At 38.4% G+C, this 27,429-nt stretch overlaps 2 protein-coding genes across 4 annotated transcripts; both read left to right on the top strand.

Annotated features, from left to right (window-relative positions):
• Positions 1 to 3,364: 3,364 nt before the first annotated feature.
• On the top strand, positions 3,365 to 15,967 carry LOC139135197 (queuosine 5'-phosphate N-glycosylase/hydrolase-like). Of its 2 annotated transcripts, XR_011552949.1 has the most exons (9): positions 3,428 to 3,696; positions 7,699 to 7,793; positions 8,093 to 8,225; positions 8,605 to 8,754; positions 10,118 to 10,241; positions 11,292 to 11,406; positions 12,565 to 12,703; positions 14,005 to 14,391; positions 14,611 to 15,967. XR_011552949.1 is itself a non-coding variant. In XM_070702466.1 (8 exons), exons 1-8 carry the CDS (start codon positions 3,589 to 3,591, stop codon positions 14,170 to 14,172), a joined length of 1,032 nt encoding a protein of 343 aa, XP_070558567.1. In that variant the 5' UTR covers positions 3,365 to 3,588; the 3' UTR covers positions 14,173 to 15,967. The 2 variants fall into 2 exon arrangements, 1 of the variants encoding a protein (XP_070558567.1); XM_070702466.1 differs by having other exon boundaries at positions 3,365 to 3,696; positions 14,005 to 15,967.
• A 2,349-nt stretch (positions 15,968 to 18,316) lies between these two features.
• Positions 18,317 to 27,149, top strand: LOC139135195 (uncharacterized). 2 transcript variants are annotated; one of them, XR_011552948.1, is made up of 5 exons: positions 18,317 to 19,076; positions 19,654 to 20,356; positions 21,790 to 21,876; positions 23,157 to 23,864; positions 25,181 to 26,672. XR_011552948.1 is itself a non-coding variant. In XM_070702465.1 (4 exons), exons 1-4 carry the CDS (start codon positions 18,338 to 18,340, stop codon positions 23,572 to 23,574), a joined length of 1,947 nt encoding a protein of 648 aa, XP_070558566.1. In that variant the 5' UTR covers positions 18,329 to 18,337; the 3' UTR covers positions 23,575 to 27,149. The 2 variants fall into 2 exon arrangements, 1 of the variants encoding a protein (XP_070558566.1); XM_070702465.1 differs by having other exon boundaries at positions 18,329 to 19,076; positions 23,157 to 27,149.
• The last annotated feature ends 280 nt before the right edge of the window (positions 27,150 to 27,429 follow it).

Here is a 27,429-nt window from a genome sequence, read left to right as displayed (position 1 = left end):
ATACAATTTTGGCGGGAAAATAACAGATTATGGTCACGTGATCTGACTTAGGTAATATATTATGATAAATTTCAACTTAATCAAATGCGAAACACATTTTTCACAATTTTCACAATTTTCTGACCAGGTCTGATTAAAAAGTATGTTCAAACTGATTTTACTTGCATGTAAGCCTATGCCCATGCATTAACATACCTAGTTTTTCGCCAAGCCCTGTCCCCAGGAAAATCAACCGATATCCGCCCTGCCCTACAAAAAACCTAAAATTTGCTCCCCTACCTCCTAAAAACATGTCCCCTGCCCTAGCAAAATTAAAATTTCCCCTGCCCTCAAAAATTGCTCCTGGAATAGCTTTTTCGATGAATAGCTCCGTTGCCAGGACCTTGGGTAAAGCTGGCATTTGGAATTACCATGTGGCATGGGTGAGGGCGCCAGACTTCTGAAATGAACAAAGACTGTCCCCATAATCATAAATTTTTAGAATCAAAATAAAACACTCGTACTAAAATATGCAGATTATGGTCATGTAACCTCATTGAATATTCAAATGGCAGCCAATATATAAAAAATTGTAGTTTTTACACATGTCAGACACGTTTATTTTCACAGATCCTCATTAAGCTTAATTCATCATTTTCCATGCCAAACCATTGGTATGTAAAATCAGCATAGACTGACATAAAATTGTGAAAAAAAATGTAAGATTAACTGATCTTTTGGCCTTCTCACAGGACTTCTTCTCTAACTGCTCTCTAACCGCAGATAAGATCTTTTAAATCTCGCCTAACACCCCCTTGGTCTATGAATAATTACCAACGATACACCAGTTTTAATCTGCAGCATATTGTGAACTCACTAGTACACTGCATGTGTTCTCACTTATAAAGTGTGATGTTATCAAAAGCCCTTTTGTGCATGTACATAAGTATAAAAAGTTGGTGTCTTTGTACACAACACTGTCGATATTGATGATGTCACTGTCTTTTGTCTTTGTCTGAGGTATCCATGTCGTGCCCATGCCTTCCTTATTCCATTAAATAACAGTTACTCTGAGGAAAATAAAACAGATTGAAATGCCTGCAGTCTTTATGTGTTTTTCAGAGTGGTGTACATAAAACTAGTGAAGGTAGTATGCGCCTTACGAAAGTGAAATACTTAAACTTTTGCTCAAACTTTCCTAAATGAAACTTTCAACCACATTCTTACCAAACCAAGCATAAACATCGGGGGTCCGGGTAACCGTGCAAAGTTTGGAACTAGCGAAACAAATTACCCAACATTTTGCGATATTTGAAATTCAAAATGGCCGCCATTCCTGTGTTAACTCTATTGAGGAAAAATACAATTTTGGATTTTCGAAAAACTAAGCCAGTGAAAGTTTTTCTTTCTCCAAGAGCTTCAAAACGAACCCAGATCAGAAAAGAATTGTAGAAATTTGAGAGTCCGACTCTCTGTCCTCGAGGCGCATTCTACCTTAACAATCCCATTTAGTTTTCTTGATTACAAATAGCATGCAATACTAGCTCATTCTGTCTTCACTTGCATTATTTTACTGTCAAACGAATTATATCTGAAGACAATCAAAGAAACACGTCTGCAATATGAAGTGTTTTGTGTGAAGCTTTTTTTTTTTTAAATTTTGTAATACATGTCTCCTAATTACCTCCCTAATCCCCTTCATTAATTTGTTCTACCGATCACCAACGGGGCCGGGGGTGGGGCTGGGATGGGATGGGGCTTATCACCCAGACCAAATAAAATGTAAAAGACGTCCGTTTTTAGCTCACGTGTTCACACACGTGGGCTAATATTGCAGCGATGTCTGTCTGTATGTCTGTCTGTCTGCCTGCCTGTCTGTCTGTCTGTACTGTGCGCCCGATATCTCAAAAACGGCTCATCAGATCAGAATCAAACCTTGTACTTAGATTCAGTTTGCAAATGGCAAGAAGTGATTAGTTTTTGGTGGGTGTGGCTTGCTTACTTTTTGCTCATTTGCATAATTAATGATTTTAGAAAAACGGCTATACATTGAGAATGACTTCACACAATTTGATTAGATTTGCTTCAAATCAGCAGTTGGAACCATTAAGGGGTGACATAATAGATAGTTGCTAATTTGCATATTTAATTAACTTTCCTAATTAGGGATATATATCTGATTTGACTCGATCAAAATTGACCAAACTTGGTCTGTATATTGAAGATACTATGATTTAACATCATTAAAAGTCATTAAGAATTTAACTTCAGCCCATACCTAATTTGCATATTTAATGAACTTTGCTAATTAGGGATATATATCTGAATTGACTTGACTAAAGTTGACAAAACTTGCTACATTATGACATTATGACAAAACTTGGTATGCATATTGAAGATACTATGATACAACATTATTGAAAATCATTAAGCGTTTTTACTTCAGCCAATTCCTTATTTGCATATTTAATGAACTTTCTTAATTTGGGATATTTATCTGAACTGACTCGACCAAAGTTGACTCAACTTGCTATATACATTATAGATACTATGATACAACATTATTGAAAGTCATTAAGCATTTTTTCTTCAGCCAATTACTAATTTGCATTTTCAATGATCTTTTCTAATTAGGGACATATACTGGGATTTACTTGATCAAAGTTGGCAAAACATGCTATGCATATTGATGAATATACCAGGTTAAAACAATATTGAAGTCATTTCACATTTTCATGTCAGCTAATTTATAATTTGCAAATCTAATGAGCTTTCACAGTTTGGCATATATGGCTTGAAGGACTTGGCCAAAGGTATTACACTTGCTATATAAAGTGGTGATACAATGACAGCAATAAAAGAAATTTAATATTTTTATTTCAGCTAATTACATATTTGTATACTCCATGACCTTTTAGAATTAATCTGCGGTGAATATTGTTCATTATGTTGATCATAATACTTTCAATGAAGTTGCAAACACATGAAACATGTGGCAAAGTTTCAAATTTACACATAACTGCATTATATAATGAAACATGTGAGCATTTTCAGTTCATATCTGGTTTACCTTATGAGCTGCTAACGAGTTATTTGTTCAGGGCGTTAAAGACCCCGCATTTGTGATCGGCAGAACAAATTAATTAAGGGGATTAGCGAGGGCAAATTGACTGTTTTCTTTGAAATACTACACAGAGATAGCGGGGGTAAAGTAATAGGCACACACCCGACACAGCTAAGGCTTGTATAATGAAAAAACTTTGAACACTTGACATTTATTACTTATATTCATAACTTCTAGACAAATGATGCCTGCAATACCCTGTGCTCTAGATCATGATCACTCCTTGGAGTAACTGTATCCAGTACGGGTGGAAAACGTACCAAGCTAAGGAGACTTAGCCAGCGACGCCACATTCATAACAGCCCTCTCTCACAATTACATTCCCGGTGTGCAAGTACCAGTCATACATATCCATCTCCGAATTTATAATACCCCGTACACCAAGTGGTACCCACTCTCCAACTCACTGCATGCAACGTGCGCTTCATGTGGCCCAATCTAGCCACCGCCATATGTAAGATTTGATTCTAATCTTGCTCTACACAATGCCAGAATTACATGTATTATCACCAAGGGAATCCGGCGAGTACGTCGCGCAAACCAGCCAAGATGTCAAAGTTTGCTGGGATGGAGTGAAAAAGATCGTGGACAAGGTGACCTAATTGTTTTCTCACGGCATATTATTTGTATAATGGTGTGTGGTTTGTGGTGTGCATCTCAGTACAGTCTGTATACGCACGCGGCACAGTCTTTCCGCCATCGGTGATGGAGGGATAATATAGCTCTGCGTGGCAGGGTTGTGTGTAGGCCGTATAACGCCGGTAACACACAACCATGCCACGCAGAGCAAGAGGAATACTAGCTCTGCGTGGCTGTCAGCCGGTATCACACAGCCCTGCCACGCAGAGCTACGAGGGACGCAGCTGTAATGCAGCAGTCAGTGTCGATGTCAACCCCACCCCCACCTCAGGGCATAGTGGGGGATTTGGAAATTAGTCAAATGTCCCACCCCTGGGGCAAGACAATCTGGAAAACCCCCACCTAAAAGTTAAAACAAGTAAATCCCCCACATTTCCCCCACCCCAATTCCAATGGGTTAGGCGTTCATAAATTCTGCGCTTGTCCGTGAAAGTAACCAGGGGGATCAATATGATGCAATTGCCCCACCCCTCGGGCATAGTTTCATGGCAAACAAGGTCTATAATCCCCCACATTTGTCCCATATTGCCCGAAGTAGGGTTCCTCTTGGATAACATTGACTGCTGCATAACACATACCGTGTTGTGAAAACTTGAATCATGTAGAAGTGAGACCTCAGATCTATGGATCATGCATGCATGCACCTGTAGGAAGAATGATGAAATGTATGTGTAATATATGTTTGAAGCTGTTTCTTGTTTTATGAAGTATTGATGAGTTGTTCAGAATGCAGCTATATAAAATAAGGTAGCTCTGCGTGGCAGGGCTCAGTGTGTTACTGTGTGGTTGGAGGCCTTATTTAGCCGATAGCACACAGCCCTGCTATTCAGAGTCAAAAAAAGGGTTCATCAATCATGATAGCGGGTGCTACCATTGATCAACATCAGTGCAATGACAATTTGCATTGGGTTTATAAATTCACAAATCACTTTAATTGTACTTTCAGGGTCCCACCTTGTGGAGGGCCCTGGGTGGAGGGACCTTGCTACTCTGTAATCAAAGGAAAGCCAGCGTGTGACAACATCTCAGTTACAGTTTGTCCTGCAATCAATCTACGACTGGTCACTTATTTTCTATAACAACATTGAAAGAAAACAAACAAGGTTATTGTCGTAGTGATGAAATGATAAAAAATGTATGGTAATTAACACTAAGGCCTTACTACAGTAAAGAGATATGTCGAAAATGATGTGACACTGAGTGATGAGGTCCATGCACTAGTTTGCATTTATTGCAGTTAATAGTCTGAACATCTGTAAGGTCTGAGCCACCACTGGTATAAAACAGACTGGCTGGTAAACCAGTAAAAGTATGACAGAGGCTATTATTGTATTCAGGTATTTGTAAAATGTGTTAAACGGGCACAAAAGCATGTGTATGTGTATGTCTTTATGTGGAAGAACCATGTTAAATGTGCATGAGTTTTGATCTTTACTTGACCTAGTTACATGTTTCATATATATAAAACAAGATTGTATGTGTATGTATATCTCTATCTATCTGTTTCTCTATATATAGACAGAGAGATAGATAAAGATATATAATAGAGATATATATACACATACACAACCTTGTTTTCATATATATATATATATATATATATATATATAGATAGATAGAGAGATAGATAGATATATAGATAGATAGATAGATAGATAGATTGATAGATAGATAGAGTTATATACACACATATATACACAATTTTGTTTTCATACACTGCCTAATTTTCCAAAATTGAAAAAGGATTTAATTATGACCGTGAATCAGTTAGAAATTGGTGCATGCAAAATATATTATTACAAGTTATAAATACAAGCAAATAAGCACACGCCAGAGATTGTCATGTTTTGCGAACCCGACTACTCAGCGCACTGCAGCATACTTTGTGCATGGACGGTTGACATGCCTGCCAGCGTGTGCAAGCTGTATGCTTCATCCAAAACCGAAATGTATTGAATGAGCTAGGATTTGATATCAAATTGTGAATTTTACTTAAAAATAACTTCATAAGTTCATCGATTGCAAAGTGATGGTCAAAGAAAATAAAATGAAGCTGGGGACATGATATGCATGATGTACAATGATGCTTTCATGAGGCATTGTGGGATTCCAATGGTGGCAACTATGCCATCAAGAATTTTATTCTTATCGTACCGCAGTGACACATACTGTTAGCTGCTTCATTGTGGCAGCCTTTCACTGCCTGCCGCACACTGCAAGCTATTAATGCCTATACACTTCACCCATTTAGGCAATATTGTTGTGTGTGCAAGGGAAACACTGTGCAAATTTAGACAAGTTACACATATTTAAATTGCCAAAATGTGCTGTGCATGTTGATGGACACGGCATTTTGTAATCACAACTCTCCTACAAGAAACTTTTTAAATCTCTGCATTTAATGCCTTTACCTGATAGAATGACATGCAAATTACAAAATATACAGTTCATTAAACCCTTGAAACATATGGTACGATCATATGTGATGGAAGGGGGGGGGGTGGAAGGGGGAGGATTACAAAGTAAATTCATTGTCACTCATTTCGGTGAGACATTGCAGCTGTGGTTTCATATCTGTGATTTACTGGGACAGCACTTTCACCCCATAAGCCTCATGCATGATTTGCCACTATCTATTACACAGTTACTGTTCAGCAGGCTAGTTGCCTGAAATATGATGATCAAACTGTGGCCTAGTTTTTAGAAATACCTCAGTTAAGAGAAGGTCTGATTAATAGTAATTTGGATATTACACAGACACAAACGAGTTGAAAGCAAAGAGTGAGAGTGCATATTGTTTTTTTCATGCAAGAGTTGCATCAAACACTCTAGTGCTAACAGGCCTGTATCACTGGTTCTGTTTATACACACTCAAAAAAAATGGTATTATGTACCTAGTGCTTCAAACACACAGTTACATTCATATGATAATATTCCATATTTGATAGACTATAACAACAGTTCTGTCAGGCTCTGTTACCTCAATTATCCCATTGTTGATACTGTATTTTTTCATAGTAAAAGTCAAAACAACTCAACCCTACAGCAGAGTGCCCTAGTTGCCATAGAGTGCACTAGTTAATTGCCATAGAGTGCAGTAGTTGCCATAGAGTGCACTAGTTAATTGCCATAGAGTGCAGTAGTTGCCATAGAGTGCACTAGTTTCCATAGAGTGCACTAGTTTCCATAGAGTGCAGTAGTTGCCATAGAGTGCACTAGTTTCCATAGAGTGCACTAGTTTCCATAGAGTGCAGTTGTTGCCGTAGAGTGCACTAGTTGCCATAGAGTGCAGTAGTTGCCATAGAGTGCACTAGTTTCCATAGACTGCACTAGTTTCCATAGAGTGCAGTAGTTGCCATAGAGTGCAGTTGTTGCCATAGACTGCACTAGTTTCCATAGAGTGCAGTAGTTGCCATAGAGTGCAGTTGTTGCCATAGAGTGCAGTAGTTGCCATAGAGTGCAGTAGTTGCCATAGAGTGCAGTAGTTGCCATAGAGTGGACTAGTTTCCATAGAGTGCAGTAGTTGCCATAGAGTGCAGTAGTTGCCATAGAGTGCAGTAGTTGCCATAGAGTGCACTAGTTTCCATAGAGTACACTAGTTGCCATAGAGTGCAGTACCCCACAGAGTGCAGTACCGGTAGCTGCCGTAAAGTGCAGTGTTCTACATACTTTGCCAATGTCACCCTGATTCAAGACAGATGCTGTTTTTAAAGAAGTAACACTAATCATTAAGTTTAGGCAGTTTGATCGGGTTAGCAAAAAAATTTCCAGCTTGAAAGTAGCTCATCTGACAGTCACATGTATTTTAAAAATTATGTTTTTAACAGCAGCGTAAAATTGACATGTATCCGCCCCCACTGATTTTAGTGGACTTGTTCATGTTATTGTTCAAGGAACAACAATGTCAGGTCTGATTTTGAGAAGTAATGAAGGTTTTGGTTTCATTCATCTGGCAGATGTATCCCCTTGTAAAGCGGAAAGAGTATGGAAACAAGAATTGGAAGGAACATCCGATGCATCCCAGTGAAATGAACGAAGCAACCATAGATTGGTGAGTAGATATAGATATTAATCTGATGACATAAATCATTGTGTGGCTACTTTTTTATTTCACCACACATCATATCTGATAATAAAATAATCCCAGCAGGGAAGATGGCTCTTTGTTAGCCCTACATGCCAGAGGGTTAAAAGGAAAAAATTAGAGAACAAAAAGATGAGTGTTTCAAAAGAGTGAGATGAGACTGAGTGTAGAATTTAAACCATCAGTATGATGTATGTGTTTGTGTGTGTATATTTAGGACTGGGTCTCCATGCAAAGTACATTGATATTTTGCATTGTGTCTGCAGGATATTTATGGTAGACACCTTGAACTTCTCATTCTGGGCACACTCAGAGGAGGAAAAGTGCAGGGTCAGGTGCCGAGGCCAAGAGTACACGGGATACTTTTCACTCTGTGCGGCTGTTAACAGGGCACTGGATGTAAGTATAGATACTGTCTTCTGATCGCTCAAACTTTGGTCTTACCGTGATGAAGAAAGGAAAAGAAGGGACATGCATTCTAACATTGCCAAAAATTGCAATTGACAGAGCAGAAATATACGAGTATCTTTCATAAACAAATTTGAAAAAAGATTTTCAGATGATTTTGTATTTGATTGTCAAGGATGTTCAGATGTTGTGCAACACCTCTCTGTTATCTGTGAAAAATGAATTTGTGTAAGGCAAAAAGATGTGTTACATATTCAAATAAAATTTTCATTGATATGATAGACAAAAAGATTTCAAGTTGTTCAACAACTGTGGCTTGATTGTAGTTTTGTGACATCTTTCTTTTTCATCTCCCATCATTTCCTCACAGGAAGGGATCCCAATTACCACCCCCTCGTATTACGCCAATATCACCATGGACGATTTCAAACATGTCTTCAGGAGCGATAGCAAGAATGATTTTCCATTGCTTGAGGAAAGATACAAACATCTGCGAGAGACCGGCAAGATCCTTGTAGAGGTAATTTATGCACACACGGAACAGGCCCTTAAACAAACATCTTTTGTAACTTTTAAATTTCTTAATTTTGGTAGATTGATATTTACATTTGCAAGTGATATGAATTACGATTTGGACCATGAACAAGAGACTCATCTAGCCCTTCTTTATTGTTTACAAGTTCTCATTGACATTCCACTGACTGTGAAGGGATTTTAGAGAAAATAATTATCAGTATGATTAACTTGTCTCTGTAACAGGGCAGAGACATTTTTATTCTCGGTAAAGTGATCATTTGTGTAAACTTCTATACGTAGCGTCAAATGACTCAACACATCTGATTCCATCAGGAGAATTCATGGAATAGAATATGTAGGATAGGGAAATGTTTAACCTCAGTTCACCCCAATTCCCTGTAAGCTGGTTCACAATCACTATTGATAACAATGGGTTTCAGACCATGGTGGTGAAAGGGCTAAACATAGTAGAATGGAAAGTAGTTACAAAAAAATTATTCCCCTCTTTGTTTTGCATTTTGTTTGCTTGAAGTATAATAAATTCAAGTCCAGCACAACTGACAATATTTAGTTTAGTTTTCGACTTTCCAAAATGAATATCATATTGGAACTTTTAATGAGCATTAAAAAGATTACTTATTAAATCCAATCATGTACAGTGTGGTTTATCTTTGATAGAGGCCACAGTTGTATGTCTTTCTTCTGTTCCACTATGGTTCTATTGGAACCCGGTATAGGCACCTTGACTTGAAAATTCGTCACAAGTTTGGTGCATTTTCATCTCAATCCAAGTTGCACATATAAAGTGTGACTACTTGGAGAAAATGAGTCATAAAAATCAATAGAAATAAAATAATTGGCAGGCGGTGACAGTGACGTATCGTATTGACTTATTGAAGCGAATGGAACTGTAGACAATGGAGTGGAATCAAAGATGTACATGCAACTGCGTCCACTAGGCAAATCGCTCCACTGTCTATGATGGATCCTTTTGGAGCCTGTTTGGACTGTAAATCTCTCAAAAATTGGGCGTATTTTCAACTGAATTCAAGTGGCGTCTGTAAATAACATAAGTGGTAGGCAGAGACCTGAAATGAAAATATCCAGGAACGTTCAAGTAAAAAAAGCAGGCATAAATGTTGAGCACACAAAAGCAAATTCTTTTGTATCTAAGTGAATGTGATGAATCAAATGTGACCTTTGGAACTTCCCTTTTTTTCAGGGCAATTCAGATGTTGTGTACATTGTTTATTTTTAACAGTAGGTATTGATTTCCAGTGTGTAAGTAAATATTTTTGTTGCACTGCAGACTTGAAGCTTGATGAAGAGGAGATATTGATTCTGGATTATTAATTTTTGTTTTCCAGAAGTACAATGGTTCCTTTGTCAACTGTATCCCGCAGTGTGAAAAGAGTGCTGTGAAACTTTACAACTTTGTGGCCAGTACGTTTCCCTCTTTCCGTGACGTTGTCAGCTACCAGGGAAAAACTGGTGAGAAGCGCACCTGGTTTATTTGTGTGTGTGTGTGTGTGTGTGTGTGTGTGTGTGTGTGTGTGTGTGTGTGTGTGTAATTTATGAGTCAATAGCAGTGTACTACATTATCGAAGTACACTTAATGTGTTAATAAGATATCATGTACTGTAGCTATACCATATGGACAAATAGGGACAGCAGATCAGTATGCCTTCCAACTTATAACAATTCTAAAATCTCTCAGCCAAATGAGGGAAACTTCTTATTCTTGTAAGTTCCGAAATATCTTTGCATCAGAGCTACACCAGAGCATGCTGTATGTAGAGTTTTGTTGCATCAAAGAAAACGTCCTTTACTCAGATTCAGTGATACATCAATTTACAGCAGCTTAGTGAGTACACTGATACAGATCAGTAGCTTAGAGGGTACACTGATAAATGTCGATAGCGTCAGTTAAATTTTGTCTCTCTCTCTAAAAAAAAAATATTGTCCAGTTACCATGGCTACATTACAAACTAACATTTGATAGTCAGCTAAAGATTATAAATTGAATATTTGCATATTTGTCAGGGTTTTTTTGATAGAAAAATGTTTTTGTTTATTGTACACAATGTCTACCAATCTCTGTGTTCTTCAATGCTTGCCCTGTGAATAACAGAGGATTTCATATAAGATAGAGAAATGATTACTTCTCTCACTCTGAAAAGTTTTCAAATGTAAAACATGAGACTGAATCAGCTAAGACCAAAAATATATGCTAGTATTCGGCTAATCTCGTGAAGATGGCCTACTTTCAAGTTTTTGTAACGTAATTAAGTACATTTGTTATGAATTTTTTATGATTTTGACAACATGTGTTAAAATATTTTGCAAAATATTTGGTGTTTGGAATTATTCAAATGAGTTGTATCATTACAATAAATACAAAGCCCATGTTACATAAAGTTTTATTCCAAGATGTTGTCATCGAAAAGACCCTTTTGAAAGCACTGGTCATGTTGTGCATTTTAGATGTCTGTTCTTTATCTACATGTATTTTACAAAAAATGTTGGTTTTCTACCATACAGTGTCCCTGATGAAGAGAGCTCAGATCACTGTGGCTAACCTTTGGTCCTGTTTTGAAGGTCAAAGTTATGGAACTTTCCATGACATAGACGAGCTGACCATGTTTGCAGACTACAGGTTAGTTGGCCACACCAGTCAAAACCTACATGTAGCTATCCACTGCATGGATACAACTCACTTGTTTCTGAATGGTGTGGTTGTATAAAGAATCTCTCCCACCCATCCACCCGCACCCAAGTCACCCATTAAGCCTCAATACAATTTCATTGTTTCCAATAGTTTGATATTTCCAGTATAAACCCAGTCACCCACTACATGGGTACATTCATATCACAAGGAACCACCCCACCCATCCACCCGTACCCAAGTCACCCACTAAGCCTTTGACAACGTAGTCACCCATTTCAAGGGTACAACCAGAACCTTCCAGCCAATCCATCTGTACCCAAGTCGCCCACTAAGCCCTTATACAACCTCATTGTTTCTAATAGTTTAGTGTTACCAGGATAAACCCAGTCACCCACATTATTTTTGAATGGTGTGGTTGTACAAGAACCTCCCAACCCTAAGTCACCCACTGAGCTTCAGTAGAACCCCATCATCTTTAACCCATTGAGTCAATTGTTGCAAACTTTGTAAAATTTACTTTTTTCCAGATTTTTTTCCAAGTTTATGATCAAACACTCTAGTCAATGATATTGAATAGAGATGTCAGTTTGGTCCAAACTTGTCAAAAAAATGCAAAAAGGGAAAATTTTGTATGAAAATTTTAGAGGGGAAAATTTACAGTACTCAAAGGGTTATTGATTTGATATTTCCAGGACCAAGCTACCGGTATACCTCAAACATCTTCAGTGGCTTTTGACTGATGTAGTAGAGTTCATATGTACAAGACACATAGATGAGAGGGTCAAAAATGAAACAGGCAAAGAGTTTACTGTTCACCATTCACTTCTCAGATATTGTTGTTATATTTATCAACAACTTTCATTTACCAATATAAGCACCAAAAACTGCAAATTTTATGCTGTCACTCTGATAAAGGGATGTTGATGTAAATTGCCTTCAATGACATTATTTGCCACTTGGTAAGAATTATATTTATTCTCAAGGAATTTAGTCAATTGTGAAGTTAAAAGCAACAGAACTAGAGACTCTTGATAATGTAGCTTTATATTGTGTACAGCAATGGCTTCTCATCCTGCCTCGGAAAAGTTTTCCGTTTGTTATTGTTTGATTTCTCTCCTACCGATGTGTTGTCTTTATTGTTTGCAGAGTACCACAGGCGTTGGTTTACTTTGGTGCCCTCCAGTATTCTGATTCGCTGATGGCAAAGCTCAAAGCTAGCACTTTGTTCACACCTGGCGAGAGGCAAGAAGTCGAGATCCGCGGGTGCTCCATCTGGGCTGTTGAGGTGAGATGAAAAAAGGAATTTTTGTCATTGTTTTTGTCATGGTTGGTGTGACTTAGAATCGTCAGTATTATGTTTCTTAGAATGCAGTTCATAGAGAAGACATTAACGCTTACATCCCCATTTCCTTCTCTAGAGGTCCAACTTTACCATAGAAAACAATGAGATTGGTTCAAACCACGATGGTGGAAGGGTTAAAGGGCCAGAAGCTGTATCTTTTGATGATGGTACATAATTGTTTTTTTTATGCGAAGTGGCAAGTCCTTGTTCTACTCCCAAAGCATGTTTAAACACCTACTATTCAGCTTGTCAACACACTGTGTAAATGTGTTAAATGCACTTTTCTTATTTACATTTGAATTCTAGTCCGGACCAGAATTCATCTGTCAACAATTACGATGTATTCTAGGCATGTACAAGCCTAGTTGACAAGTTCAAAGTTGTGTGTCTCAACTTGCTTTGGGGAGTAGAACAAGAAACTGTAGTTGACATAAAAAGTGAAAAAACTGTGAAAAAAATTATCAAGAGTTACTGCTACTGGCCCTTGAAGTATAGTGTATGGCAAAGACGCTCAACCAACTTAATGTCGATGATGACTCTCCATTCTTGTACACCACAATGTGCTATCTTAACAAGTTGACTGCAGGAATTTTGAGTTCCATTACATTGCACCTAAGTGTTATCATAAATGCAATCAAATCAGTCTGGAAATACTTTCCTTAAATTTCTGATGGACAGATTTTGTGTATGATATTGTTGCACACAGAAGACTTTCACTGTAGTTTCTGTCATCAGCTATACCACAGTTGTTATATACGTGATTGACATTTTCACATTCATAGAGGGCTTGTGTTACTTTTTGCCTGGTTTGTGTCTCAAAAAGCTGGCAGATTAAACTCTGTTCAAGAAAGAATAGGCCAATGAACTGAGGCTTTGATGTGACAGGATAATGGAAAATCATGAACTTTGCCCATAAATACTAAAGATGTGTTCAGGTCACCCTATGACTTGTGTCAGTAGCAAGGCCCAATATGAAATACAAAATGGGTGCATTTGTCCAATGTCATAGCAATAAATTTATGTCCCAGAAAAAATGTGATAAACACTCCCTTTTTTTAAAACTTGTTCAATACAGAAAAAAAGGGAAGGTTTTCCCACAACTCTCTTTTCTTCTGCATATCTTTGGCCGGGGACGCTTTCTGTCATAATCGTTCAACATTTACCAACAAATTATCATGCATTTCCTTGCAAGGCAGTGTACTGGTACAAGTTCATCCAAGATCTGTTTCTTTCCTTTCATGCAGTTAGTTTCCGAGGAAGTGAAGAGACGGCTGCAAGAAGATCCAGATGCAAACGACACGGAGGAATGTAATTCCATCATTGTTGACTACTTCCTGTGGGATTATGCTCAGGCACATCGTAAAGACATGGAACATATTCCCATTCATAAGATTCGAACCATTTACTACTAGCCTAGGATTATAGCGCCCCCACTCATGGGTTTTGATGAAGACACGAAGCAATAGAGCAAGATAAGGTTATCATGACATATGGTGATTAGGTATTGCAGGCAGAAAGCTTGATAACAAGACATTACTGCATGCATAGTATGAAGTACTTCTTATGATGTCCCTTGAACTTTCTCTGGATCAGTCAAAACCATATGCAGCAGTCAAAGTAACCACAGAAGGGTTAACCCTTTGAGCGCCAAAGTCAATTTTTGTTGCTTCTATAAAATGTACTCCAGTCAAATTTCTTCAGATTTACGCCAAAATTTTGATGAAAACTGTAACCAATGAAATGTGATGTCCATTTGGTCCAAACTATCAGAAAAATTACAGAAAAATTCACAAAAATTGGTAAAAAATGTTGCACTAAAATTTTGGCGGGGAAAATTACAGCACTCAAAGGGTTGATCCACCTCAGGCAACAAAGGACAAATGCAGGGTATTAGACGGGATTTATCATGAAACTGAGCCTGAGGGAAGTTGGGCGATTACCTCATTTAGTTTTCCAATAGTTTATTTCACCATTGTTTCACAGACCCATTTTATTGGGGTGGGCAAATCTTAATCTTAATCTTAATCTTAATCTTTATGTCTTACATAGCGAATTACATTAGAAGTAATCTCAGTGCGCTTTACACTTAAAATTAACAAATAGAGGGATGAAACATAAAATTATTTTAAAACTCACAGCAAAAAAGCAAAGGTAAAAAGCAACGTGTTATAAAAACTCATCATAAAAACTGCGAAAATTATTTTAATGAAAAAATGTGAAAAGGTGAGTTTTCAGTTTGCTTTTCAAACATCCAGTGATTGAACCGCTCGAATACGTAATGGCAGAGAATTCTATAAGCGAGGTGCACAAAGCTCTATCAACGAAATACACTTGTGTTTCCAATTGGCTGATATAAATTTACAACATTAGAATAAGAGCGAAGTGTGTGCCGAGTGTCATGGACTGTGAGCAATTCACCTTAATACTTTGTAACATGACTATTGATAATCTTAAAAGTGATGTTATGAATTTTGAATTCTATCCTTTGCTTAACTTGAGGCCTATAGGGTGTGATATGATCGGTTTTTCTTGTTCTAGAAACTAAACGCGCACTGCAGAATTCTGAATTGTTTGAAGCTTTTGAATTTCATAAGCAGGCAGGCCAAAAAGCAAGCTGTCACAATAATCTAAAGGAGACGTGATGAAAGTGTGAACAAGTTTCTCCTTAGTGCTCTGAATTTTCCCTATCTTCCACAACACATGGGAGGCTGACCTACAAATATAAAAAATATGTTGGGTTTACCCGCTAGTTTTTGTGGATATTTTCTTCATTGTCTTGTGCCAGGGGATTGGGCATTTGGCAGTTTCACAAGACCTGTTACCAAATCCCCTATGTAGGCCCAGGATGGGGTGGGGGGAGAGGTTACATTTGCTGCTGTTTTACAGCATACTGGTGTAAGACAATGCATATCATGGATTTCTAAATAATCTGGCAAGTTATAGTATGGTATCCATATGAGGCATTTATTAACATTTTCTGTGGGTACAGGTACATGCTGATAATAAGTATGGATTGATTTGTTTAAGTATTTCAAGGGAATGTTACATCAATTATTGTGTCCGTATGTTCCTTCTAGTACAGAATTTACTTGTTATATAGATGAAACGCACACACAGATGGGCATTTTTAACTTTGTGCACAGTCCCCCATGTAGTTGAAGGGACTGTGCTTTGTGTAACGAATAAAATTATGCAAAATACGATGAACTTGTGTGGTTTGTGTCCGTTAACAGTAGCAACATTTTGAGCTATCTCATAAACCAGTGCAGAAAGGCTGACTATATTTGTGGATAGAGGGCGCTGTCCTGTGCAAGAACGGCGGAAATTCATAGTTAAAAAACCCGATTTGGAATCAGTCCATATTCTAGAACCCAGTCATTTGAAAATTACAAACTCTAAAAATCTTTCGTTTTTGGTAGCATGTTCTTCAAAACTGAAAGTTGGGACTATGGATGGAGCTGTTCGCAAATGACATTGTTTCATGACGATGCAAAAGTAAATATTGTCTGCAAATTTAGATTACATTTTTTTGAAATTACGCATGCAAGAACAACAAAAATACGATGAACACTAGAAAAGTTGCATCTAATAGCTCAAATTACAAGCTATGACATAGTGCGCATATGCAACACCGATAAAAGCAATTAACACGATTGGAACTAATTTGGGATAATTGGATTTTCATATTTTTTAAATTTCTCAAAAGTGTTATGTGCCAGATAAATGAATGTTGCAATAATACAAATTACTGATAAAAACAAGTGTTTATTGTATGAAGAAAAGCAGATGAGATTACATTTGTAGATTAAATCGGCATTACTTCACCGTCCAATTATCCCAAATTAGTTCCAATCGTGTTAATTTCAAATGTTGCACGCATGCAGCGGTAACGTCACCACTGTGTCCACGGACAACTGTTGATCAAAACTTTCCTCAAGGAGCTTTAAATCATGCTCTCTCCTACACAAGAATAAAAATCATTGGTTACTTTATTTCAAATTTGATATTAAAAAATGCAGCTGCCTGAAATTTATCGACTTTCGCAATTCAAAATGGCCGCATACCCTGAAAAATTAAATTTGTTTTTAACTGACGTAAACAAGAGTTAGACTGAAACTTCTTTTAATTTAAAATGAACCCACTCATACATCAGAATGGCAAAGAATTTTAAAACATTGAGGATGAGAATATCTCTCCCAGAACTGCGTTCAACGTGAAAGGGAGCAACCATTGCCAATATGCGAGCTTCATCTAAATTGTGTCGCCTGCTATCATTCGACAACGTACCCAGGGAAACAAAGGATGACGCAATCAGAAAAGTATGGAATTTCATTTGCATTGACACAGATGAAGTAATAAAATGAGACTGTTTTTTTTTTTACAAAGATGTAAAGATTGTGGTAAAAAAAAGTTGTTGACATCATTGGAGAACTTGAGATTAACGACTTGAAGGTGAAGGTTGTACCTCAATTGGACTCAGTTTAATTCTCTCCCTCGTTTGCTCATCGTCTTTGCATATCCTTTTACATTTCATTGTTCAAAGGCACTTTCTATCCTGGTGCCACTTAGATCATACCAGAGCACATACTCTCAAGGATCCGGACTTTACTTCTGCTTCCCAGAGCTTTTGTACTGAACATTTCTAAATCGACCACCACTTCAAACAGTTTTTAATCTAAAGCTCATTTGTTTTAAACAGTGTCAATAATTTTTCAGTTTTACGGAGAAAGGTTGTTTACAGCTTTCCCAACCGTGAAAAGGAGTTCTTGAATGTGTTATGCGCGTCTGACATGTACTTTTCTTGGTTACAGTGTGACTGGCGATCTCTTGTGTACTGTAAGTACTTTTAAGCATTTTAATGTTTTTTTGAATTTCTAACCTCGTAGGTTTTAGCGACTGTCTTTGTTAAATCAGTTTGAAATAAAGTTAGTAATAAAAGTAGACTGAAGTGTTTAACTAGATATTTACTTTTACCAAGAGTACCTGTTACAAATCGTATTTTAGTTAAACAGAATTTTGATTCCATTTTCTTTGATTTAATACTCTGCCGTAATTTCAGTGTCATCCCATAAATGTGCAGTATCATAATTTCAGTATCGTCCCCTTGTAAAAAAAGGCGCAATTAAGCAAAAACGTAGATAAATGAACGATGTTTATCAATTGTAATATATACAGTGCAGAAAGAGTTTAAATATTGGATGAAAATTGAAATCGTTAAAATGGTAGAAGCGGATGCCTTGGCCTACAGTCGGTATAGTCAGTATAGCTTTTTCTGTTAGAGTTTTCCCCGATTTTCTTATAGTTTATCATGACAAACAAGTCAGACATTTTAACACGCTTGCGTTAGAATGTGATTATCAAAGGTATTTTTTGTTTGATAAAAGTCTCTTCAAAATCTCAGAAGATGTGTCTTGTGCCCGTGGATATTACGCAGTTGTCGGGAATTCTGCGTGATGGGGTAGGCCAACACGCTCTGTACGAACACTACAGATTGCCAACGCGCAACGCTGGGGTAGGTGACCTCATTGACCTTGTGAATGTGAGCATGCGTAGTTTGCATTTATTGTTGTTGTGAACATGGCGAATATATCGCTATCACAAGGCGAGCAGGGTCGCATTGTGATACAAATTTCACAGCAGCAACAGCAGCAGCAGCAACCACAGCAAGAACAACGGTTTGCGTCGACCCGAGAAGAAGAAACGGCAGATGCACTTTCCACCGTCGACCAACTGAATACGAGAAGGGCGACTGGAACTGCGGTCAGGATTTTGCGAGACTACTGTCATGCCAAACGTCGGTCGGCGGAGTTCGAAAACCTGCCAGTGAAGGATCTAGCAGGTCTCCTTCGACAATTCTACCTTGATATTAGGAAGAAAGATGGAAGTTTGTACTCCAAAGCGTCGCTTTCTGGCATTAGATCTGGCCTGGCGCGCTTCATTTTGAACAAATGTGACGTAGACATCGTCAAAGACCGTGCGTTTATCAGTGCCAACAAAGCCTTCAAAACACAGAAGATGCGCCTGAACAAAGCTGGCTTGTCGGTCGTTTTCCACTATCCAGAGATAACTTTCGAAGACCTTTGCTTGCTCTACGACCCAAACAACTCGGTCTTCAATGTGGACATGCCAACTGGCTTGCAACTTAAAGTCTTCTTTGAAATAATGCTCCATTTTCGTTGGAAAGGGAGGGATGATATTAGGAAAATGAACAAAGACACCTTCGCCTTGGCCCAAGACGATGACGGTACAGAATACGTTTACAGAACGCGACCGAATGCGTGCAACGATACCTCCGGCGTTATGTATGCTTCTCCAGGTGCATTCTTATCATTCATATAGTCATCTGTCTAATTGTTTATTTATCCATCAGGGTAGCACCTCCATAATCTGTCTACCTGTCTGTCTCTCCACCATTGTATCAATGAGTATGAACGGTTGTACGTTATATACATGTACAGTATACATATGATAAATTATAAAATTGTGAGTGAAAAGTTAGATTTTGTTCATATTTGTAGAGGTATACATTTTTGTATTGTGGATATATTCACTCATTGATACACACACACAAACACACACACACACACACACATATATAAATATATATATATATATATATATATATATATATATATATATATATATATATAGGTAGATAGGTAGATAGATATGTGTGTGGCCTTGTGTGTGTGTGATGATAAGACACAAAATTTAAAAGTGGGCAGTTGACCATTCAGACGATTTTGCTTTCTGATTTAATACACACACACACATCTTTGCTGAAAATATACTGACTTGTACCATAAAATGACAACAAGGATTGTGAAGAGGTGTTAGGTGATGATGTTTGCACGGTGTCCATTCTGTGCTCATTTTTCCTTCTTTACCACCAGGGAACTCCAACTGCCCAGTCCGCTCCTTCAAGAAATACATCAACGAATTGCATCCACATTGTCACGACCTTTGGCAGCATCCAAATTCCAAATACCCATATTTTGACCACAAGGACGTCTGGTACATTAATTCTGCAGTTGGGCATAATTCCCTCAGCAATTTCATGGCCCTGATCTCTAAAGAGGGCGGACTCAGCCAGGTGTACACAAATCGATCCATCCATGTGACTGGTGTTGCGATATTGAATGGCATGCATGATGGGAAACACTTCTTCAATGTTAACAAAGACAGCAGACAGAGCATCTCCATCAGGAGTAACCATAGCAACAGTGCCAGTACTGCCAACACGAACTATCACCATAGGACTCTGCATAGTGAAGAAAGTGCAAGCAAACAGCTGCAGCCGGCAACTGCCACAAGCAACAAACGAGTCATCTCTGATATCACAAAAGTTGGCCAGTCAAGCTGTCATTTTGATAGGCAGCCTGTAAACAGCCGCCTCCCACTTGAGGTGCATAACATAGTCCGTGAACTCCGACAGCAGGCTGCCAAGATCAATCATAAAGCGACAACTGAGCAGGAGAGCCAGCGAGGGACTTCCGGATCGGTGATCCAGTCATCAAATTCAACCGAAAGAGAACAAGAGTCGCGCTCGCCACAGATAACGGTTGAAGTTCCACACAGCGTAATCCATGCAAACAGGTAAAGCAACCTCATTGGAAAGTTTCAGATTCTGAGTTACGGGGACCATGAATAATTATAGAGTGTATGAGGTCAAACAAACTCAGTTTCATTTGCCATACAGGGTACCACGGCAGCCCCTTCAATTACTCAGTGTGTTTGACCTCATACCACGGCAGCCCCTTCAATTACTCAGTGTGTTTGACCTCATACCCTGGCACCCCCTTCAATTACTCAGTGTGTTTGACCTCATACCCAGGCACCCCCTTCAAGTACTCAGTGTGTTTGACCTCATACCCAGGCATACCTTCAAGTACTCAGTGTGTTTGACCTCATACCCTGGTACCCTCTTCAATTACTCGGTGTGTTTATCCTCATACCCAGGCACCCCCCTTCAATTACCCAGTGTGTTTGACCTCATACCCTGGCACCCCCTTCAATTACTCAGTGTGTTTGACCTCATACCCTGGCACCCCCTTCAATTACTTAGTGTGTTTGACCTCATACCCTGGCACCCCCTTCAATTACTATGTGTTTGACCTCATACCCTGGCACCCCCTTCAATTACTTAGTGTGTTTGACCTCATACCCAGGCACCCCCTTCAATTACTCAGTGTGTTTGACCTCATACCCTGGTACCCTCTTCAATTACCCAGTGTGTTTGACCTCATACCCTGGCACCCCCTTCAATTACCCAGTGTGTTTTACCTCATACCCTGGCACCCCCTTCAATTACTATGTGTTTGACCTCATACCCTGGCACCCCCTTCAATTACCCAGTGTGTTTGACCTCATACCCTGGTACCCCCTTCAATTACCCAGTGTGTTTTACCTCATACCCTGGCACCCCCTTCAATTACTATGTGTTTGACCTCATACCCTGGCACCCCCTTCAATTACCCAGTGTGTTTGACCTCATACCCTGGCACCCCCTTCAATTACTCAGTGTGTTTGACCTCATACCCTGGCACCCCCTTCAATTACTCAGTGTGTTTTACCTCATACCCTGGTACCCCCTTAAATCACTCAGTGTGTTTGACCTCATACCCTGGCACACCCTTCAAATACTCAGAATTAGAGTATTGAAATCTGTGATCTTTACATTGTCACTCTTTGTTGAAAGATCATGCTGACAATAAATTGCTTATGATCAGATGCTTGTTGCAAAACAGTCCTCTCAAAATAAACTTGATCCCTCGGTATAGTGCCAGTTTATGTCAAGCTATAATGTATTGAAGAATGATAAAGACTTTCAAATATTTCTACAGCATACAATGGTACCTTCAAAAAATTGTGTTAAATGTTAAAGAAGCCACATGTTTGTACTTTGAAGGTAAATCATTTGTCATCACATTGTGTATTGGGATTTTTGAAGGTTTTCTCTTTCCAGTCAAAGTTTGAGCAAAGCTTAACTGTGCTTACTTTCCAATTTGTCTATATTGTTGTTTATCTAGTCCAAGTACATCTAATAAGGACCAACCAGTGTCATCACCGCAACCAAGAGACAGCCAACTCTCCCACACCATTGCCAGTAAAGTCAAGTAAGTGCCCATGCCATGACATTATCACCAGACCAGAATCTCAACTCTGTGTGATAATGCAATAAACCAGTAGCATATTCTAAAGGGGACAAAATGGCAATTTACTAGCAATCTAGTAAATTTTAACGTCCTTGTGTAAACCTCTGCCTAGATTCACTGTCTGTATCACTGTCTGTCTATCTACCTGTATACATGTATGTCCCATGTACGTACGGTATGTATATCTACCCCTTGCAAGTGAAGGCACAAATTTGAAATGGTCTGAAGTCAAAAGTTCTACATGCAAAGTCGGCCAGTGAAAGGAGGTTCAATTGATCATGTTTCAAAAAAGTACTATTATGGTAGTATAATTTGAATCTCAGGCAGAAGTTTTCAAAGAAAACTTTGTTTGAAAAGTCACAAAAAAATTATTAGCAGGGCCGTTTTGACCTAAAACTTATCCCTTCCAGTAAAATATATTTACTCAGGTATGTTGCTATTCAGACCTTGAAAATAATGAATATCACCAAACAGAATATTTTGGTAGGAAAATCTTGTATACTTAAAAATGTTCGAAAGAAAATTAATAGTGATCACAGCTACAAAGGGAAGTCTACAATAATAATTTATGGTTTGCTTGTTTTCATTAGCAGTAAATGTACAATGGAAATACTCGAGCTTTTCAGCTATTTTCAATTTGAACTCCAGTGTTGCAGCCAGGACGCACCTTTGCGACAATGTCCCTAAAACGGAACCCGTTGTCCCGCAATTTCGCGTGCTGCGGGTCACCTCGGGTGTACTCATGAGTCGACTGTGTTCAATAGGTGTAGTCTGCAAGTAATATCTGTTACGATGGCTTTTGTTTTGCATGATTATATTTGGAGGCATACATATTTACGTACTTTCGGAACTGTGATTAAAAGTAATTAAAATGCCGCACTTAATTATAATACCTTGTCAGTAGTCCAACTGAGTTTTGATTGGAGGCAGATACAGTATGCTGCTACAATTGCCTGAAATTCAAGCATAGCGACGCGACCCAGTAGCTTGTCTTTTCTTGGTAAAAGTAATTTGTTACAATACAAATTTTGATTGACAACTGATGCATATTGTCCCCGAAATGTGCAAAATGTCCCCAAAATTGACGGCAGTGGGACAAAGTGTCCCCTGCTTTAAAGTTCCTGGCTGCAACACTGGAACTCTATAAAACAGCACAGCGGAATGATCAAAGAAACTCACTACAGCCAAATAACAGTAAGGCAAAAACATTTTTCATCTCCCCTTCTGACTTGACATTTCAGCAATATCAAGGAGGAGCCTGCCGAGGAAAACACAACAGAAAACCATTACATAGAGTTTGATGGCAAACTTCACTGGTATGACGCCGAGAAAACTGACGAGAACGCAGCATTGCAGGCTTTGATCGCAGAGAGGTTCAACGACCTGCAGCAGCAACTGCCCTCCACGCAGCCCCGCCTGCCACCCAGCTGGTCTGTTGCAGTCACAGAGACCTACATTCACATACTGAAGATGGCCAATCGGCAGATGCCAGTCATCGATAAGTCGCTGACCATCAACAGGGATTTGTCATTCATGTTGGCCATACACAGCCACATTCTACCCAAGGACCATATTCTCCATCAGGACTGTGAGGGCATACTCTCTAATATGGACAGTGTACATCAACTCGTGAAGAAGCTTGACTGTTTCACAACCTAGGGCGTCTGTCTGTGATATGTACATGTATTTATCCCTTTGTTTATCCACGTATCACCTCACAACAAAAAGGGTGTAAAATATCCAGTCATTAGTGTGCATGTTACAGGTATAGTAGTATCTGCCATCTTTATTTTGGTGGCACTGTGCAGCGGCCTTGAAGGTTATATCTGATCGGTAGATTGTCATTATTGACATCAAGTTAAGGAGTCTGATATGGGAAGGCCTATTCTCTACCTGATTGGTTGCTTTGTAATAATTCAGTAAGCTCAATGACTTTCATCAAACCACGGGCATTGTGTTGTTCTTAAATGATGGTGTATAAGCGTGTAAACATGATTTCGTATTTTCCATTTGCCGCAGGAGAACTTATATCGTGATTTAAAAAAAATAAAAGCCTCAACAAAAATGAGGTATTATTAATACAAAAGAAACAGTCGCATTCTGCTGGTTCACCCAACTGATTATTCTTTCTCTCACACCCGGTCATTCTGGTACGTTGCTATGACTGCCGTGTACATGAGCGCGGTGGCTGGAATGGAACGTGCACGCGACGACAGCTATGCACGCGAGTGCCTCTGAACTGTTGTCTGCTGTCCCGGCCTCAGAAATGTATATATATACAAGGGTATGCTCATATGAACATGGAACCTGACGATGTGCGTTACAAAAAAGGGGGGACAGGGGGGACAGATACTATTACCCTCTAAAACGTCCGCAAAAGGTAAACAAATGTTTTATTTTTGCAATGTAACTCACTGACGATAGAAAGTAAAATATAGAATTGAAAACAAAGAAAAAAATGTGAAAATGTAACCCTTGACCTGCAAGGCTTGTTCACGTTCAGTACGACCAAAACAGACTGAGTAAAAAGAAATGCACATTTGAGAAAATCTTTCGGGTTCTATTGAAAAGCTTTCACTAAAACTGAAAAAAGACTTAAATGTTCTTCTTTGGAATATTATATTGGAAGGTTTTTACTCCGAAGAGAAATAAAAAATATGTCCTTTCTTCTGCGCATGACGAAACCACAGAACGGCATTTGTTATATTAGCGTATTTTGCGACGTTCGAACATCCAATGTCACTACCGGATAACGGCAATTTGTAACGCACATAGTCAGGATTAGCGATGCATTTATTCTTGGTCCTATTTCGAATATCTACTACATGTCTGTCATTTTCATAACTTGATGTGTGCTACGATGCCATTTCAAATTTCATATGTCGTTTTCGCGACAGAATTCGACTCACTTCATTGGTAAATAATGTCGTCCAGAAATGATTTGCACACCCTAGTGTATATATCACTATGTGAAACGACACAGCACAGGTCGCGCGAGCGTACGTATAATACGCGTATATATGCGTGCGTTGTTCCGCCGCGGCATTTAGCATCGAAATAATGCGGTCGATGTGGTCGCTTGTAACGTTCACGTAGACACGTCCGACCTTGATCTGGTTTTGCAGCCAAGTCGGCATTTCAATCTGAACGGCATTCTGTTATAAATTTCTTACACAGTTATCATCAAAGTTCGTATTTACATATAAGCTGCTTAGTTTATTCAGACTATCAATTCAGAACAACAGAGTGCCCGTGATCAAACCAGTTGGCTAGAAGCTTCTGAGATGCTACACATTAGCTCTTATTTTTTGACAGAGATAATGTCCATTACATAAGGAGGATTTATTCTATAAAGTAAGCCCCTAAAACAACCACCAGTTTTGATGATGATGCATACGCCATCACTACAATGGGCATCATTTTACAAGTGGTATAGCCACAAACTGATGACGTCAAAGCGCCATACACAATACACAGTGCCATAATTACAAGGCATCTGCGTTTTGTGTATGGCGATTTGACGTCATCAGTTTGTGGTATACCACTTGTAAAATGATACCCCACAATGCCCTGTTCAGTTAGTACATGAACTCCCAGTTGCAGCGGCCATTTTCTGTTGTCAGTGTAAGTTAATAACAACAGAGACTATGGAACTGAACTTTTTTCATCACTGATGAAAAAAGTCAGGGTTGTTGTGCGAGGCTGAATGACACACGTACCAAATTTACTCTAAGCGTAGACCCCTGAGAACGGGTCTATGCTCTGAGCCATATTACAATTGAATTATGTCCTAGGGGGCTGTTTTAATTTATCTGTCTTACATGGCACTGTACAGGTACGCTGTGACCACAGGTAAATCTTGGACCAACCATCCTACTCAGTTGTGCTGCTTGTTCAATGCCATTGCACATGAGTCTAAAATACAAAATTATGTGTTAGTGGGACCAACATGATTCCATCTGTTTTGAGTGAAAATTTTGTTGTGCAATTTGTCCTGTTTGAACAATGTCTGTTTTAGAATTCAAATCATGTGTATATTTCTCTGTGATTTTTTTTTCTTCAACAGGTATCAGTGTTGGGTATCATTTCAGTCCAAAATGCACATATTTTGCTCACAGGTGTTCCTATAATATGTAGATTATAAGTGTTTTTGAATCAAGAGAACTCCCTTGTGTAGTACATGTTTTCTTTTCACATTATTTATACTTTGTGTGCTGTCAGTATCTATTTTGAGATTTTATTTCTAGCAACCATGTATATTCCTATCAGTGTAAGTCTTGTTGTTAATCACAGTACATCAAAGTGTTGGGACTGCCCATCTTCATGGAAAAGACTCGCCTGTAAGTAAGCTCCATCACAGCCAAGGCATAAGGTTGTTTGTCCTATTAAATTATATCTTTCCTTGCAGATCATTGGTTCTTTCAGTTGTTTAGGAACTTCACTTTCCTATGCCAAGTGTATGTACTATTAAAAGAGTTAAATAGGCCAGTGTCTGGTCATATATAGAGTAACCTTTTTTTTCGGACCGCTTTCAATGTGCCATCCAAACAAACAGCATGCTAGTATTTACTCATTTTATCCAGAAATATGATTTAATATATTTTTAAGAAATATATGTATATTGCATTTTAGTCCAAAAAGTGTATGTTTTAACTTTTTGAAAATCCCTAGTCAAATATTGGTGAATTAGATTCTTATTATTTCCTCCATTGTCTCAGATTCCGCACTTTTTATAAAAAGTATTTTAGTCAGTCTCTGTCGATAATTCTGTTCTAAGGTTTGCTTGTGAGGTATTCAGACATTTGTAGTCTGTAGATAACTATGTGATACTTTGATTTCTTCAATGTGATTGGACGGTAAATGGTATTTGAACAGATCACAAGGTCACAAGCTAAGAGGGGAAAAAGTCAGGTAAACGTAAAATTGTTCATTCAAAGATGTTTGCGTAGGAAGTTGTTTGTACCCTTGTGGTCTTTGTCTAAAAGACATGGTTTAGTTAACGGCTTCTCAAATTTTGTCAAATGAGCTAAATTTGTTTGTTCCTGTATTTTTATGTGAATTCCATGTTCAAATGTAAGCACACACATGAATATCACATGGAGGTAGTGATGGTATTTCCAATGTGAATATTGTCTTTGTCAATATACACATTTTAATGTCAATGTTGAATATGAAGTATTCAGTATTACTGTTGTTATCCAGTGAATGGAATAAAATCAACTTGTTATCTAGATAAAACAGAGTCTAATTATTGCAGGACTGTACGCCCAGAATGTATCATTGCACTTACACCAGGTCATTTTCATTTCAAACTATCAATACAACTTTAGCTACACATGCATGAAGTTTCAGCAAAGTTGAATTTCAAAATATTTGAGTAAGAACCATATGGTCACAGAAACACAATTAACATGGGTAATGTGCAGCGACTCCGAAGGTTGTATGTGATTGGTAGATTGACATCAATGTAAGGAGTCTGCAACTACAGCTATTCTCCATCTGATTGGCTGTTTG

The sequence above is a fragment of the Ptychodera flava genome, chromosome 6, assembly GCF_041260155.1.
Source record: "Ptychodera flava strain L36383 chromosome 6, AS_Pfla_20210202, whole genome shotgun sequence".
Lineage (NCBI taxonomy): Eukaryota > Metazoa > Hemichordata > Enteropneusta > Ptychoderidae > Ptychodera > Ptychodera flava.
This window is presented reverse-complemented; position numbering and strand designations above follow the sequence as displayed.